This window comes from Stegastes partitus, unplaced genomic scaffold (assembly GCF_000690725.1).
Source record: "Stegastes partitus isolate 25-593 unplaced genomic scaffold, Stegastes_partitus-1.0.2 Scaffold544, whole genome shotgun sequence".
NCBI classification, from domain to species: domain Eukaryota; kingdom Metazoa; phylum Chordata; class Actinopteri; family Pomacentridae; genus Stegastes; species Stegastes partitus.
Window position 1 is genome coordinate 21,542 of NW_007578275.1, and position 13,252 is coordinate 34,793.

General features: G+C 41.8%; 1 protein-coding gene across 4 annotated transcripts in view; it reads right to left on the reverse strand.

The window, feature by feature from the left end:
• The window catches only part of dock7 (dedicator of cytokinesis 7), a 56,756-nt gene that overhangs the window by 2,627 nt on the left and 40,877 nt on the right, over positions 1-13,252 (reverse strand). For 2 of the 4 annotated variants that reach the window (XM_008288156.1, XM_008288159.1), the window contains 16 exons: positions 12,889-13,024; positions 12,484-12,580; positions 9,483-9,579; positions 9,246-9,380; positions 8,980-9,132; positions 8,344-8,502; positions 8,043-8,143; positions 7,741-7,933; positions 6,890-7,033; positions 6,483-6,614; positions 5,418-5,432; positions 2,350-2,475; positions 2,129-2,218; positions 1,799-2,035; positions 1,170-1,313; positions 973-1,079 (listed from right to left, as the gene is read on the reverse strand). In XM_008288156.1, coding sequence (XP_008286378.1) covers positions 973-1,079; positions 1,170-1,313; positions 1,799-2,035; positions 2,129-2,218; positions 2,350-2,475; positions 5,418-5,432; positions 6,483-6,614; positions 6,890-7,033; positions 7,741-7,933; positions 8,043-8,143; positions 8,344-8,502; positions 8,980-9,132; positions 9,246-9,380; positions 9,483-9,579; positions 12,484-12,580; positions 12,889-13,024 — 2,066 coding nt within the window. Of the gene's footprint in view, positions 1-972; positions 1,080-1,169; positions 1,314-1,798; positions 2,036-2,128; positions 2,219-2,349; positions 2,485-5,417; positions 5,433-6,482; positions 6,615-6,889; positions 7,034-7,740; positions 7,934-8,042; positions 8,144-8,343; positions 8,503-8,979; positions 9,133-9,245; positions 9,381-9,482; positions 9,580-12,483; positions 12,581-12,888; positions 13,049-13,252 lie in introns of all 4 variants that reach the window. The other 2 variants (XM_008288158.1, XM_008288157.1) reach the window with 2 other exon arrangements.

The window sequence follows — 13,252 nt, forward strand, 5'->3', positions numbered from 1 at the left end:
ATATTCATCTGCACATGCTGCTTTGTTTACATGAGCGAGGCTGACTGTGGGGATGGAGGCAGAAACACAACACTGACTGTGTTCATGGTCTCACTGCTGCCAGCTGAGAGAAAAAAAACAAAACACTGTTGTCACAAAGAGTGAGACTCGTTGATGGCAGATTTGGAAATGTTCCATGGATGAGAAGGATCCCAGCTGCGACACTACAACTAATAAATCTCCAGCTTTGATAAACACTGTCGTCCTGGAGATGCTGCCCGAAAATGAACTGGAACCAAGACGTGGCAGGTTGATTGCTCAGCTCTCCATACGGTACGGAAACGCTAAAGCAGTCAGGACATTTTTTTTTTTTTTTTTTTACTCCAGATGGCTAATTTCTTTGTTTCCATAAAGTCAGACTTAAAAGCAAATGTTTAAATGATTCATGTATAAAAATGAGCTTTCTTTGGAAAGCTGCAGGGAGCTGATGCTAATTGCCCCCTGCTAAAAGCTGTTTCCTAGAATCTCCACTGTGGAAAGTAAAGAGTGCAAAGTCAGCATGAGCACTTAGAGCCACATTAATGGAAAATACAAGTGTTTGAAATAAACTGTAATTCTTCTTTAAGGCAACTGTCAGTGGGTGTCATTAAAGTGAACCCGTTCCTACCGGCCATCACGGCACATGAAACAGTCCACCATGATTAAACTTTAATTATCAAACGCTCTTGCAGCAAAGGGCCATGAGCGAGACTCAAACCCATGACTGCTGCGTCTTGGATTAAAGCCCCTGAACATGGGATGCCAGCTCAACCAGGTGAGATATAGCAGCGCCCCAAACATTCTTTCCTCTTAAATACAACATTTTCTGATGATCATGAGACATACAGCACATTACGATGAGATTATGTTCTCATAATTTCCATGCTCTTGTATTAAATCCCACTTTTCAACGTTCTGTCCATCGGTACAGGACTCATCAGGAGCAGTGCTTACCTCTTTGTGAAGTCTTTAAAGCACAGCCGTAGCTTATTGTGGTGTCTGTACAGTTTTGGGTCGCTGGGGATCTCTGACAGGAACACCTGCGCCACTTCCAAAGGACCCTTAAAAAACAGACAAGCTGGTAAATATCACACTACTGCTTCACTTGTCTTGATGGAATCGTTAGCTCCATTTTGATCTGCATGCCTTACCTGGTTGACAGTTGTGCCCACCGATCCCTGTAGGACCATCTGCAGCATCTTGGCGTCAGCAGGGTCCTGGTGGGTGGCAAAGGCCAACTCCTGAGTCTTCTTCTGCATGTCCTCTATTGCCACCTCTATGGGTGTGGATATGATCTGGAGAAGGACAGATTTAAGCAGTGTTCGTGATCAGGGTGAGGTGTAGAGCTAAACCTGTACAGAACATCATTCTCTGATCTCCTTTAGGGCCACCAAATCTTCAAAATGCCTTCCTTCCAAGGATGGACAGGAAAGGATGGTGTGTTGTTGCACATGGGAGGCTGTGGCTCAGGTGGTGGAGCGGGTTGTCTTCCAGTCGCAAGGTTGGTGGTTCAATCAAGGTTGGCGGAAGTGACACTGAACCCAAAGTTGCTCCCAATGGTAGGCAGCACTTTGCATGGCAGCTCTGTCACCATTGGTGTGTGAATGGGTGAATGAGAAACACATTGTAAAGCGCTTTGGATAAAAGCGCTATGCAAGTGCAGACCAGACCATTTACACAATGCAAATGAAATGGAAGCTAATGGATGACGGTGCTGCAAGTCAAAGGTCACTTATCTTCGACTTGTTTTCCTGTACACTGCCTGTTAAGTGCCTCCTACCTCCTCTTTGTGGATGATGTTGATCCGTGTCTTGATGTAAGGGAAGGCATGGGAGGTGGTGAGGATGGTCTTGCGTTTGAACTGCTCGTGCAGGTCCCCGTGGGCCCGCCCATCCAGGGTGAAAGGGGTGCAGTAGACGAAGCGGCGCAAGTTGTAGTTCTTGTCAAAGTAAGTGATGCGGTCCTTCATCTCGTAAGTGTCAAAGTACGGCTCCACATATGTGATCTGGATGAAAGCCTGCAGAAAGCAAAAGATTCATTTTATGATATGGTAAAGCCTTCAGACTATAATATTCACCATATGGGTGTGTATGCTTTACCCAACACCAACCTTATTAGGGTCCAGCTTGCACTTGTCCACCGGGTTGGAGTCCTTAATGACTTCAACCTGGTCCTCTCCGAATCGCTCGCCATAGAAACCCTAACAGAAAAGATGCAGAGCAGGGTTTTTTTTTATTCACCTCTTAGTAGAAAACTATCAAATACAAACATACTTTAATTTGAGGTATCACAGCATTACAGAGAATACAGAGGTCACATGGTGATGTTCACCTCCAGCCTGTGAGAGATTTCGGCCAGCTTTGTGATGGCAGGCTCTTTGTAGACAAACTCCTGCTCGTCTAAGTCGCCAAATTTTGAACCATAAAAGCCGACTCTGAAGTATGTACCAAACATCCTCTTCCCGTCCTGTGAGCAGAAGAAAATGAGCGTTAGAATAGAAAACAAAATTCAAAATTAAATTTAAAAAAAATTGTAAAACACTTGACAAAAAAAGACATGATCCAAATGAGACACTGGAAAGAAGTACAGAGTAAATGCTAAACTCTCATAATAGTGAGCTTGTCTTTGCTGATCACTGTTGGTACATAACATAATTTACTGTGGAACAGTAGGCATTAGCGATGGCTCTTTGACACTCTGATGGCAAACCCATACAACAATGACAGACCTCGGCTCCCTTCAAAGGCGTAAACGGTGAGAGAAAAGGTTGTAGTTGATTCTAAGTATTCACAGCTAATGCCAGACTCACACTGCAGGAGTTTTAAAATCAGGCCAGTCCTGATGAGTCTGTGATCAGTTCAGGAGGTTTATTACGGGATCTGTAATCCGCTCACGTTAGTGAATAATAGCGACGTCCTGATCAAGCTATTTGTTAGCCCCAGATCCAATCAGAGTCATTCAATATATAGTGTCTGCTGATATCATTTTCCTTGGTAAGATTCTTCAAGCGTTGTAGATTAGCTGTTGTATCACCAGGTGAAGCTTTTAACTGTTTTAATATTATATTGTGGGAGTGTAGCAGGCAAAGTGGCACCATGTCAAAGTCTTCTACGACGCCTAACGACCTCCAGCCAGTGCACAAGTATTACATTATCGAGTAAGACATCATTCCTAAATCTCAGCTGCACAGGTGAAGACTGCTTTGATAGCAACTTAGCACATGACACATTTGTAATCTGAATTGTATTATTAATAAATAAAATAATAGCTGATATTGCTGTGCATGGTAAGTAAACTGTTCAAATATACAACACATGGCAAAAGTGTGACAAAAGATCGGTAAGTTCTTGTCGACAGCAATCACTTAAAGATTTCCAAAATTATGTCAGTACATAGATGCCAATGATAGCAATGTCTTGTTACACATATATGTGAATATATTAGCTTATTGTGTTCAATGTGTAGCAACCTGTACAGAAGTATGAAAATGTATTTAGACATGGATGGACTCCAGTGTAGGACAGAAAGTAGCAAAGACTAAGGTCAACAACCACCACGTTTTTATGTTCAACCACAAATTCAACATGAAACAACAGCCAATGTTCCCCATGAGTACAGCATCTGCATATAATAACAATAAACTGTCATCAGGATCAACTCTCATATCTCCTGTACGCCCATATGTACATGTTTTGCTCATGTGTGCAATTTTTGCCTGTTTTATGAAAAATCAGCTTGAGCTCATCGATCAAAGAGGCAGAAACCAGACGGCCACAAGAGTCATGAACAGAGGAAGAGAACAAGATGAACACTGAAGAACAAGTGTCTGCAGAACAAAAATGGCCTAAATCACGTCACCCTGTTACGTCTTCGGAAGAACGATGTTCAGTGACACCAATCAAAACCCAGAAAATCAAAATTTTGTTCAGCACTGACCACTAATTGGGAAGGTTTTCCAGAGAGTATTATCACAAAAAAGTAAATATTTATTGTCAGGAGGTACAGCAGGTGTGACCAGGTGTGTGTAAAAAAAAAAAACTGTAAGTATGTGTGTGGCAAGAAAAGAGGAAAGCTTCTGAAATCTGAGGCAATAGCTACAAAACTTCTTGGAAAAGATGATAACCCGTGTTGACAATTATTGGTGGTTGGTGGCAAATTAAGAAAGAAATAAATCATGTTGCTACTCCAACTCCTGATTTAAACATATATTTAGGTAGTGATTTAAGAAGCCCTGAAAACTAAGAAACTTACCACAAGACACAATTAAGTAAAGTGGGAAGGAAGGGTCGGCAACCAGGGAAATCAAAAAGGAGAAAACAGAACAAATTTTAATCAGGACTGGGTTCCTCCAGAAATTTCAAAAACACAAACTGACACACAACAGCAAAAAATATCTCCATTGATTTTGAGAAAGAACATAAACTTATTGTGGAGGATCCGGACCATGCAAAGGCAGACAGTGACAAACAAAAAAGAAAGAAAGTGAGAAAATAAAGATCCACAACCCTCAGAGACAAACCATGCACTCTCAAGTGCATTTCCATAAAGGGACAGTGAGTGCTCTGTCCAGTTCATGCAACAAACCATGAGAACTCAGAGGTTAATACTGTTAACAAAAGAACAGAATGGATGACAAAAAAAATCAGGGGTCGATTTAGTTTAAACTATTAAAAGAAAGGGCAAGAATAACAACTAATCCAAAACAAAAGGGATAAATCAAGTAATCCTGTGATTACTATGAGTTGAACCCTCTTGAAAAAAACCTGACTGCTTCAGGAATTTGGTTCCAGCTTCGACCCAAAGTTTGCAACACCTTGTGATTTAAAAGGCTCATTTAATTGTGTGTGGCAAGAATGACCCACGGCTAGAGCAGGAAGGCTAACAGATACCCTTCATGTCAAAACAGTGCACTGAAATCGAGCCCTGTGGTTGAAGATGAGATGAGATGAAGTGTGACAGCAAATGGTGCCAGTCAATGAGTGTGTGCTGACTGACACACCAGCAGACAGACAGAAGATGAGGATGGGAAAAGTGCGGATTGTGCAGGTGATGCATTCACTGAGACTTTTGTCATTAGTGTCACACACCGTGGCTCCCATGCACAGCCTGTCAACACTGTCACATTTAAATTAAAAAAAACACACAAGCTCCTCTTGCACAGAGGAGGGAGGAGAGAGGAAAACGGTGAGGGTGTCGCTGTGTGCACAGCAAGTGTCCCCAGCGGGGGCAGACAGTTGACATTGTCTGCAGATGTTAATGGATTGGATGTATGTAACAAAGCAAAGAGAGCAACAGAATGCCCACAGCTAGCAAATAAAAAGATGAGAGTAAATCAAAATAAAAATACGAAAAGATAAACAACATGAGCAGGGCCAAGCAGGAACTGTTTAGCCACCTACCTCCCAGCCAGTACTCTGTGTAACAAAGAGAATACAGGACATGTGAACGACAAGACACATACACCCCCCCACACACACACGGTGTGGCACACACATGATGTTACAACAAGGAGGATGAACCCTTTGAAACTAATCCAACTTACTAAGTTGTCGAGCTGGAGAACAGAGCATCTGACCTCTGATAAAAAATAAATCCTCCCAAAAAAATTAATTGAACAATCAAGGGATACTATCCTTATAGAATGAATCCCAAAACAAACTTTGTGAGAGCAGTTGCTCTGCACACCAGACGACTGTAACCCTGACCACACAGTAACCTGACGTCATCGTTATGAGTCACACAACTGGCCTTTAACCAAGAACCACAACTGGAGTCTTTCCCACATCTCATGCATCCTTCATTTCATACTTGACAAATAAAATACAGCATGCCAGGTATCAGACATAATATAAATAAATGAATACATTGGAATTAAATGCCAAATAATAATAACATCATGCATAGCTTTGTCTGTGTGAAGGTTGATGTGGAAGCAACACCGTTACACATCCGGCAGTTTTCCTGCTTGGTGTCGTTAACTGTGTCAAAACTGTGATGAATAATAAGTGTTCTGAGGCACTGCAGATGAGAAGCTTTGCTCCTTGTGCTCTTTGTGTTGCTTCACATTGTTAATAAAAGAATAATTCCTAACCCTCTACACTGCCTCATTAATATAACATTTATTATGTGCGATAAAAGTGGACTTGTGCAAAGGTTCGTGTGACTGACAGTGAAGTTCTGGGGTGTTTAGTGCTGATCTTTAAACATGCTATTGTGTGATTTTTAACACAACTAGAGCTGGATTTATACAAGAACAAACTGACAAAAAAAACCCTTTCAATTCTTATGTAACCCAGATGTGATCTTCTCATAGTCGAACTCTGACCATGGAAATGCTTCAAATTTGGGTCACACGGACATATGAACAACATTTTTGTCCTTTGGTTCTTGTGTAAATTCAGAGTCATCTCAAGCCACTGGAGCTGAGTGAGGAGAAGGAAATTCACTTGCGCGTGTGTTTTTACCTGATGAACAATTTTGCCAAAGGCTTCCTGTAGTTTACCATGAATGGTGGCTAGCTTCTTTGCGTCCCTGTTGGCTTCATGGATTGGGATCAGTACCTTGTACACTTCGTTCACTGCCTCATACATGCCGGCCTTGAAGGGAGAACAAAACCAACATTAGTTATGTGCAATCAGCCATTAAAATCCGTCAGTTAGTCAGAAAACACCAAAGCCGAAATGTTGAGATTGTCTCTGAACTGGAGGTCTAAATTTAGATGTCAGGCGAGCTAAGCCGTGCCTGACTAGTGCCTCGGTATTGTACATTTATTTGTTTGATGGGAATGAGAGACAGGGGGCCACTTGTTCAAAAATCCCTGACTTGGCAACATCAATGTCAACATCCATCCATCTAATCACCCATCTCTCACCATGGAGAAGGAGGCAGCAGCCTGCTCCAGGAGGCCCACGAGACCGATTTCAGTGAAGTATTTCCCTGAGCAGATGCCCTCCTCATCTGGTGACACCACGTCGTCAGAGACTGCAGATTCCTCCAGCACATTTGAAGAAATATTCTGCAGGACATGCGCATATACACACACAGCACAAAAAAAAAAAGAAGAAAGATATGGTGCAAGAACACTGATTAGCAGACGTTTCTTATGCCAAAAAGTTGTGTTGATTACTCCAGAAGTCAGACATACGAGGTGTGTCAATGAAGTTCCAGGACTGGTGTCACAAAAGGTGTATTTCAAACCCAAACAGCAAACAACGGGTTTCCCCCTTCAGACGATCAACCAGCACGCCTACAAATGAGATCCTGCGGCGTTTGCTTCGTTCAGTGCGCCAGAAGAGACGAGAGTTGTGGCAGGACAAGTGGTGGCTGCTTCACCATGACAACACGCCTGCTCACAATGCCCTGAGCATCCAACAGTTTCTGGCTGAGAAGAACATGGCCGTGCTGGAGCAACCTCCCTGCTCACCCCACCTGGCTCCGTGGGATTTTTTCCTCTTCCTCAAGGGGAAGTCATCAAAGGGACCCGTTTTGAAGACGTGGACAACATCAAGATGGCTGTGACGATGGAGGATCCTGGAAGAATCCCTCCAGGAGTGCATGGCGGCGTGGCAGAGAAGGCTGGGAAAGTGTGTCAGACTCCAGGAGGACTACTTAGAAGTGGAAAACTTGTAGTTTGGATTTGAAATATATCTTTTGTGACACCAGTCCTGAAACTTTTCTGAAACACCTCATATGTACAAACATTTCTACTAGAGCTGTCCTTACCTGGAAGGTGACGCAGCCTACAGGCAGATACTTGCGGTCCTCCAGCATACTCAGGTATTCTGCTACTAGAGCAGCGCTGTGCACAAGACACTGAGCAGCCTCAGCGTGGTTGTTCCTCTCGGAGTGCTTTCCAGCCATATTCTGTAGCCACGTTAGCCGCAGGTCTGGGGACGTCTGGTAACCTTTTGCAATCCTATAGTTGGACAAAAACACAGTCGGATCACACACAGCAAATAACAACATAAGACAATAAACACTTAATTAATCAAATGGAGCTGCCTGATTGCAAATTTGTTCTGTACCTGTACATGAGATCTATCAACATCTCAGGGTCTTCCTGGTGCTCCTTCATCTTCACCGTGTCAGACAAGATCATGTGCAGATTGAAGACAAGGTCCTGGACCTGGAAGTATAAGAATAGAACGCCTGGGGTAAACACACAGCTTACTGTGTGATAAATGAAGACTTGGTTCAGCACAATAAGCTGCAGTTAAAATCTGAACGTTCAATAAATAAAACTGAGTGGCAGTAAAAATTAAGAGACCATTCCGGCCGATCACTGTGATGAATAACAAACAAATGACTTGATGGATTAATTAGTACCTGGTCTGGGAAAGTGGTTTCTCTCAGTTCAAGGTCCTCTTCTGCATAAGTGAGTATAGTCTTTAGAGAACGACGGAGGAACTCTTCATTAAAATTCTGAGACGTTCCCACCAACGAGGATAGAGACATGGTCACCTGCATCTTCACTCTTGCAAAGTTCTGGAAAGTGCAACCACAAACAGAAGAAGACAGATTGCAAAACATATTTTCTCAAGGCTGCTGGTTTTTGTGTGACAGATATGCACTGGGAAGTAAAATACTGTGCAGCACAAATGCCCTGTTCAGCCTGGAAGTCATTTTCCAAAGGTTTATGTGAAAAGTCTGCCTTAACTATAACAAAGCAAATGATGAATGTATCACTAATTGGGCAAAACCGGCTGACTGCAGTGTTTGGTTTTCGGCTTATTTGGGTGATGCACAGTGAAGAAAATAGAAATAAACAAACATAAGAGAATCACTAAGAAGTGCCTCACCAAGAGTATATTTTTCCTGTTCTGAACTATGCTGTTACGATAGCTACATTCCAGAGGCTCATTAACATTTCCAATCATCATCCCAGGCTAATGAAAATGCTCTTATCCAACTAATAAAGCAACATTTTGGGTTATTAACTTTAGGTTGTGCGGCTATACTTACGTTGCCGATTTCAAAGTTTTGCCTCATGAGGAGGTAGAGCGAGGCGCTAGCGTGGGCTCTGATGGTACTTATGCTACTGCTGCAGCTCCTTAGCAGTCGCAAACACAGATCAGCACACTGCTCGGTTTCCTCCTCAAACAGCAATTCAGGAAACTACATGTGAAGGGAGTGCAGAGAGAAATACACACAAAATGATATGTAATCCTGGGAAAAAAATGTAAAGTTGAGATGAAGTTAGGTGCATTAGAAAAGTTGATTCGTCTAACCTTAGACACAAGAGCCCTCTGTGTGGCAAAACAGTGCTGAAGGTAGAGGGCGCTCTGGTTGCAGGCCATGCTGTGGAGCAGCACCTTCAAAACCCCACCCAGGATACTCTCCTTGGATTCCGTCACTGATGCCGTCTAGAAGGAAAGGGACATGTGCAGATGTCATATGAGCAGCAACAATGACAGTGCTTATCCATATTTGAATTTTGCATGGATCAGTATTGTTTGCTCGTGTACCTGTACAATGATCTCCAAAGTATCGAGAATAATCAAATTGGCTTCTGTTGCGAGGTTACCATCGATAAGGGCTTCGTGTTCCAGCTCTGCTCTTGTCCTACAATTCAGAAACAAGAAGACAATGTCACAAAATAAACCAAAATGATCATATATTTTTATTAAAAGCATAAGCTCCCAAGCACCACATTCAAGTCATTGCACACAATGCTAAACAATGTAGGAGGTTCTGAGGCAGAATAAGGCATGTGGAACCTCAGTCACAATACTTTCATACAACAATTACAGTAAAGCTGTTTGTCTTGACACGATATTTTCTTACAACAATTACGGTAAAGCTGTTTGTCTTGAAAAAGGTAAAATCCAATGCCGTACTTAAATACGCTTTTTAATCTACAAAGCACCAATGCTGATCCAGTAATACACAGCTAGCCTAAACCTACAACTTCCATGAACTGTATTTTAAGTGGTTTAAAGGCACTGAGGAGGCTGTTCTTCCTTGTTAATTACGTGAACAGCTAAAGCAAAACATTTCTGGTCTACAGGTGAAACACGAGGGACAAATGTAGTAAATCTACACGTCTATGGTTTCGTGTATGAAACTATAACAGCACTGGCTTCTGCTCATAAAGCCTATTACATTAATTGTTTCTTTAAAGGAGCAAAAAAATAATCTAAAACAACAAAAAACAGCCATTGTTACATTTGTCTTGTTTTTTTTTTTGGTTTTGTTTTACTGCAGCAGCAACCAGAGAGACGCATGAGTCAGAGCCCCAAAACAAGAAGCACACTGGTTAAAAAGCCAAACAGACCCACTGCAACCACTACCAACCAACCCCAAGACATATGTTGTTACCAGGACAGAGGGACTGATGGGGCAGGGGATTCGAGGGGCAGAACCAGGATCGGGGGGTCTCTGCTGGTGCACTGATGTGCATGTTTGAACTTAAAAAGTTAAAATGGAGAGAAAATGAATGGCAAAACAAAATCATTAAATATCGTTGCAGACAGCAAGCTGCTGAACTGGGGCCAAGCAGGTCAGCAGGGCACAGTCACCACGAAAAGTTGATCTGGTCATGATAAAAGTACGGCTCTGCACAGATGTGGCACTGATAGCAAGCTTTATGTTGATTGACCAGAGATCAAGTGATATTACGCCACGTCCTATTTTGGTCATTTGCCTGCTTCAGACAAGATGACATACGTTGAGGTTATGATCAGCAATCTCTGAGGATCATACATGAGCAAGTATCTATATGAACATATCATTTTTGAGCATCTTTTTTGATAACCTCAGGAAAGGGTGCTGAGTCAATACACCAAGTTTGGTGTTAATACATAAAACAATGTCAGTACTTGTTCTGTGGCTTTGCTGCTGATTTTAATTGACTGTAATTGATAAAAGGCTTTAACAATCCCAAACCCATCTGCTACTTTTCTGAAGCTTGCTGTGAAGATTATGTGTAGCAAATTTGGTAAAGATTGGAACAAATTTGTGGCCTGCAATTTTTTTATGTCCAATATTGACATCACAGGGTGCTTTGAACTGAGCTTTATCAAAAAAGTCCATGTTACCATGTTACAAAAGGTCCAAAAGTGCATGAACACACCTCAAACTTCTACCTATTGGTAGCGCTAGAGTGCTCGAGGCACAGCCATGAAACTTGGCATAGAGAATCTGGGGACTGTTCCCAATCAGTGTACCACATTGTAAAATTTCACAGCTTGCAATTCTAGGGGCTGCTGTAGACTGCAGAAAAAGAAAAAAAAGAGGAAAAGGTGCATGAGAAACGACAGAAACACAGCGTGTGCCTACGCCGCTTTGCTGCTTGGCCACCATGTTAGAAAATAATTTTATGACTTGTTCAAAGCCAAGTTCATCAGGCCAAAACCCTGATACAAACCAATAAATTCATTTTGTGTCCATTTTAACTCTTCGACTTCCCACATGCATGACAGTAGACCATCAAAGAGGCACTAAAAGCAGAAGGTAGTTCAGAGAAGCACACAGCAAATGTGGATCATACAATACCTGACAGATCTGTGACTCCTACATAAACACACAGCAACATGAGAGAGCAAATGGAAATTAACAGAAAACAAATGCTGCAGCGGAATTTACAAAAGAACAGAAATCAAAATAAAATACCAAACCAATATATTTTTTTTGTCATCAACAGACAAAAAATAGTGACACAAGACAAAAAAAAAAAAAAGATTTAAGAGTACATGCTATACAAATATCTTTGATTGGTGGCCAAACATGGCAACATGGGCACAGTCATACAGTAAACAAATCTGATTCTGTTCCTTTGTAAATCCAGTCAAAATATATGGAAAGTAACAATGAAGTTTGTGATGGGCACGTATTCCTAGATACAATTAAGCATTGATATCCTGTTAACAACATTAAAGGATGATTATTGTACACCGTTTTACACTTAAATATAATGTATTGGTTTATGCTTTTAATTGAGTGCTCTACTTTATTACTACTATTTGGTGCAGATGAGCCAATATTTAGAAACCAAGTCCAAATTTCTCATCAAAGGCTTTCATGTTTGTCTGATGAAATCAAGTTGCAACAACGGACTTGGCAAAATGACTTATTTGTCACTAAAAATAGTAAATAAAAAGTTACTCTAATACATTAAACAAAGATTTCCATCTTTTTTTCTACATGGCTTACAAAAATGTGCGATTCAACTGGTGCTATTTTAATTGCATCACAGTGTTACACCCTCCTCCTCTGCAGCGGTTTAATGGCACAAGGCTCAACTCCCTAGATTTGCATAATGCAAGTGGATGGAAACACACATCTATTTGCATTTTCTTTGAAATACATTTGGATGAAAACCTGATTTGTGTATGTGTTGCTGTAACAATGACCTAGAACACTGTTTAGAAAAATAATCAGCATAAGTGTCCTGGGAGTACCTTTAAGGTTTTTCTGTGACTAAAATAAGAATTAAGAAATTGAACTTGTGAGTAAGAGCGAGCGTACTTGTCCATCTTCTCGCTGTTTTGCCTCCAGTGGGTCATGTCCTTCCTCCATCGAAGGTTCTCCTGACTGCCAAAAGCACTGCCAGATGGACTCCGCTCTAAATGGTGGAGAAACACTATTTACTTATTTAATAGTGTTGAAAGAGGCTGTGTGTACACAGAAAAAACGTGACTGACTGTTTCTGGCTGTATTTACAAGGCTATCAAAAAGTCCATTTGTATGTATGTGTGTTTTGCATGTGTGCAGGTTGAAAAGCAGGATATAGCAGAGAGTATTTCTGCCTGTTCAAGTCACAAATTAACCTCTTCGGGTCAGCATTTCTGTGTTCTTTGTGTTAGTTCTTATGTGGGTGTACCGGTATCTGTATGTAAATGTTTGAGCAGGTGTCAGAATGTAAGCTCCCACCTAGCTGTCCCCGGCTGCGTCGCACCATTTCCTGTCTGGCCCCGATGCTGCCCAGTATGGCCTCCTCCAGCTTGGCCTTCATATCTTTGGACTTCTTAAAGGTTAGGCTGTTCATGCGCTCAAAGGCCTTCTTCCCCTGCATGGTGAACACAACATGGGCCTTGTATCCATGAGGCAGAGGGTGAGTGGACGGACAGAGAACACACAGCGGGGAAGTTATTTGCAGCACAGCACCCAGCAAGCAAAGTAGGTTAGTAGCATGAAAGTACATGTGCAAGTACAGAAGAGCAAAGACCAAACACAAAGCATAGCAGAAGGTGCTTGAAATACGCAGGAAGAAATAGATGAGTATAGAAAGCAGCAA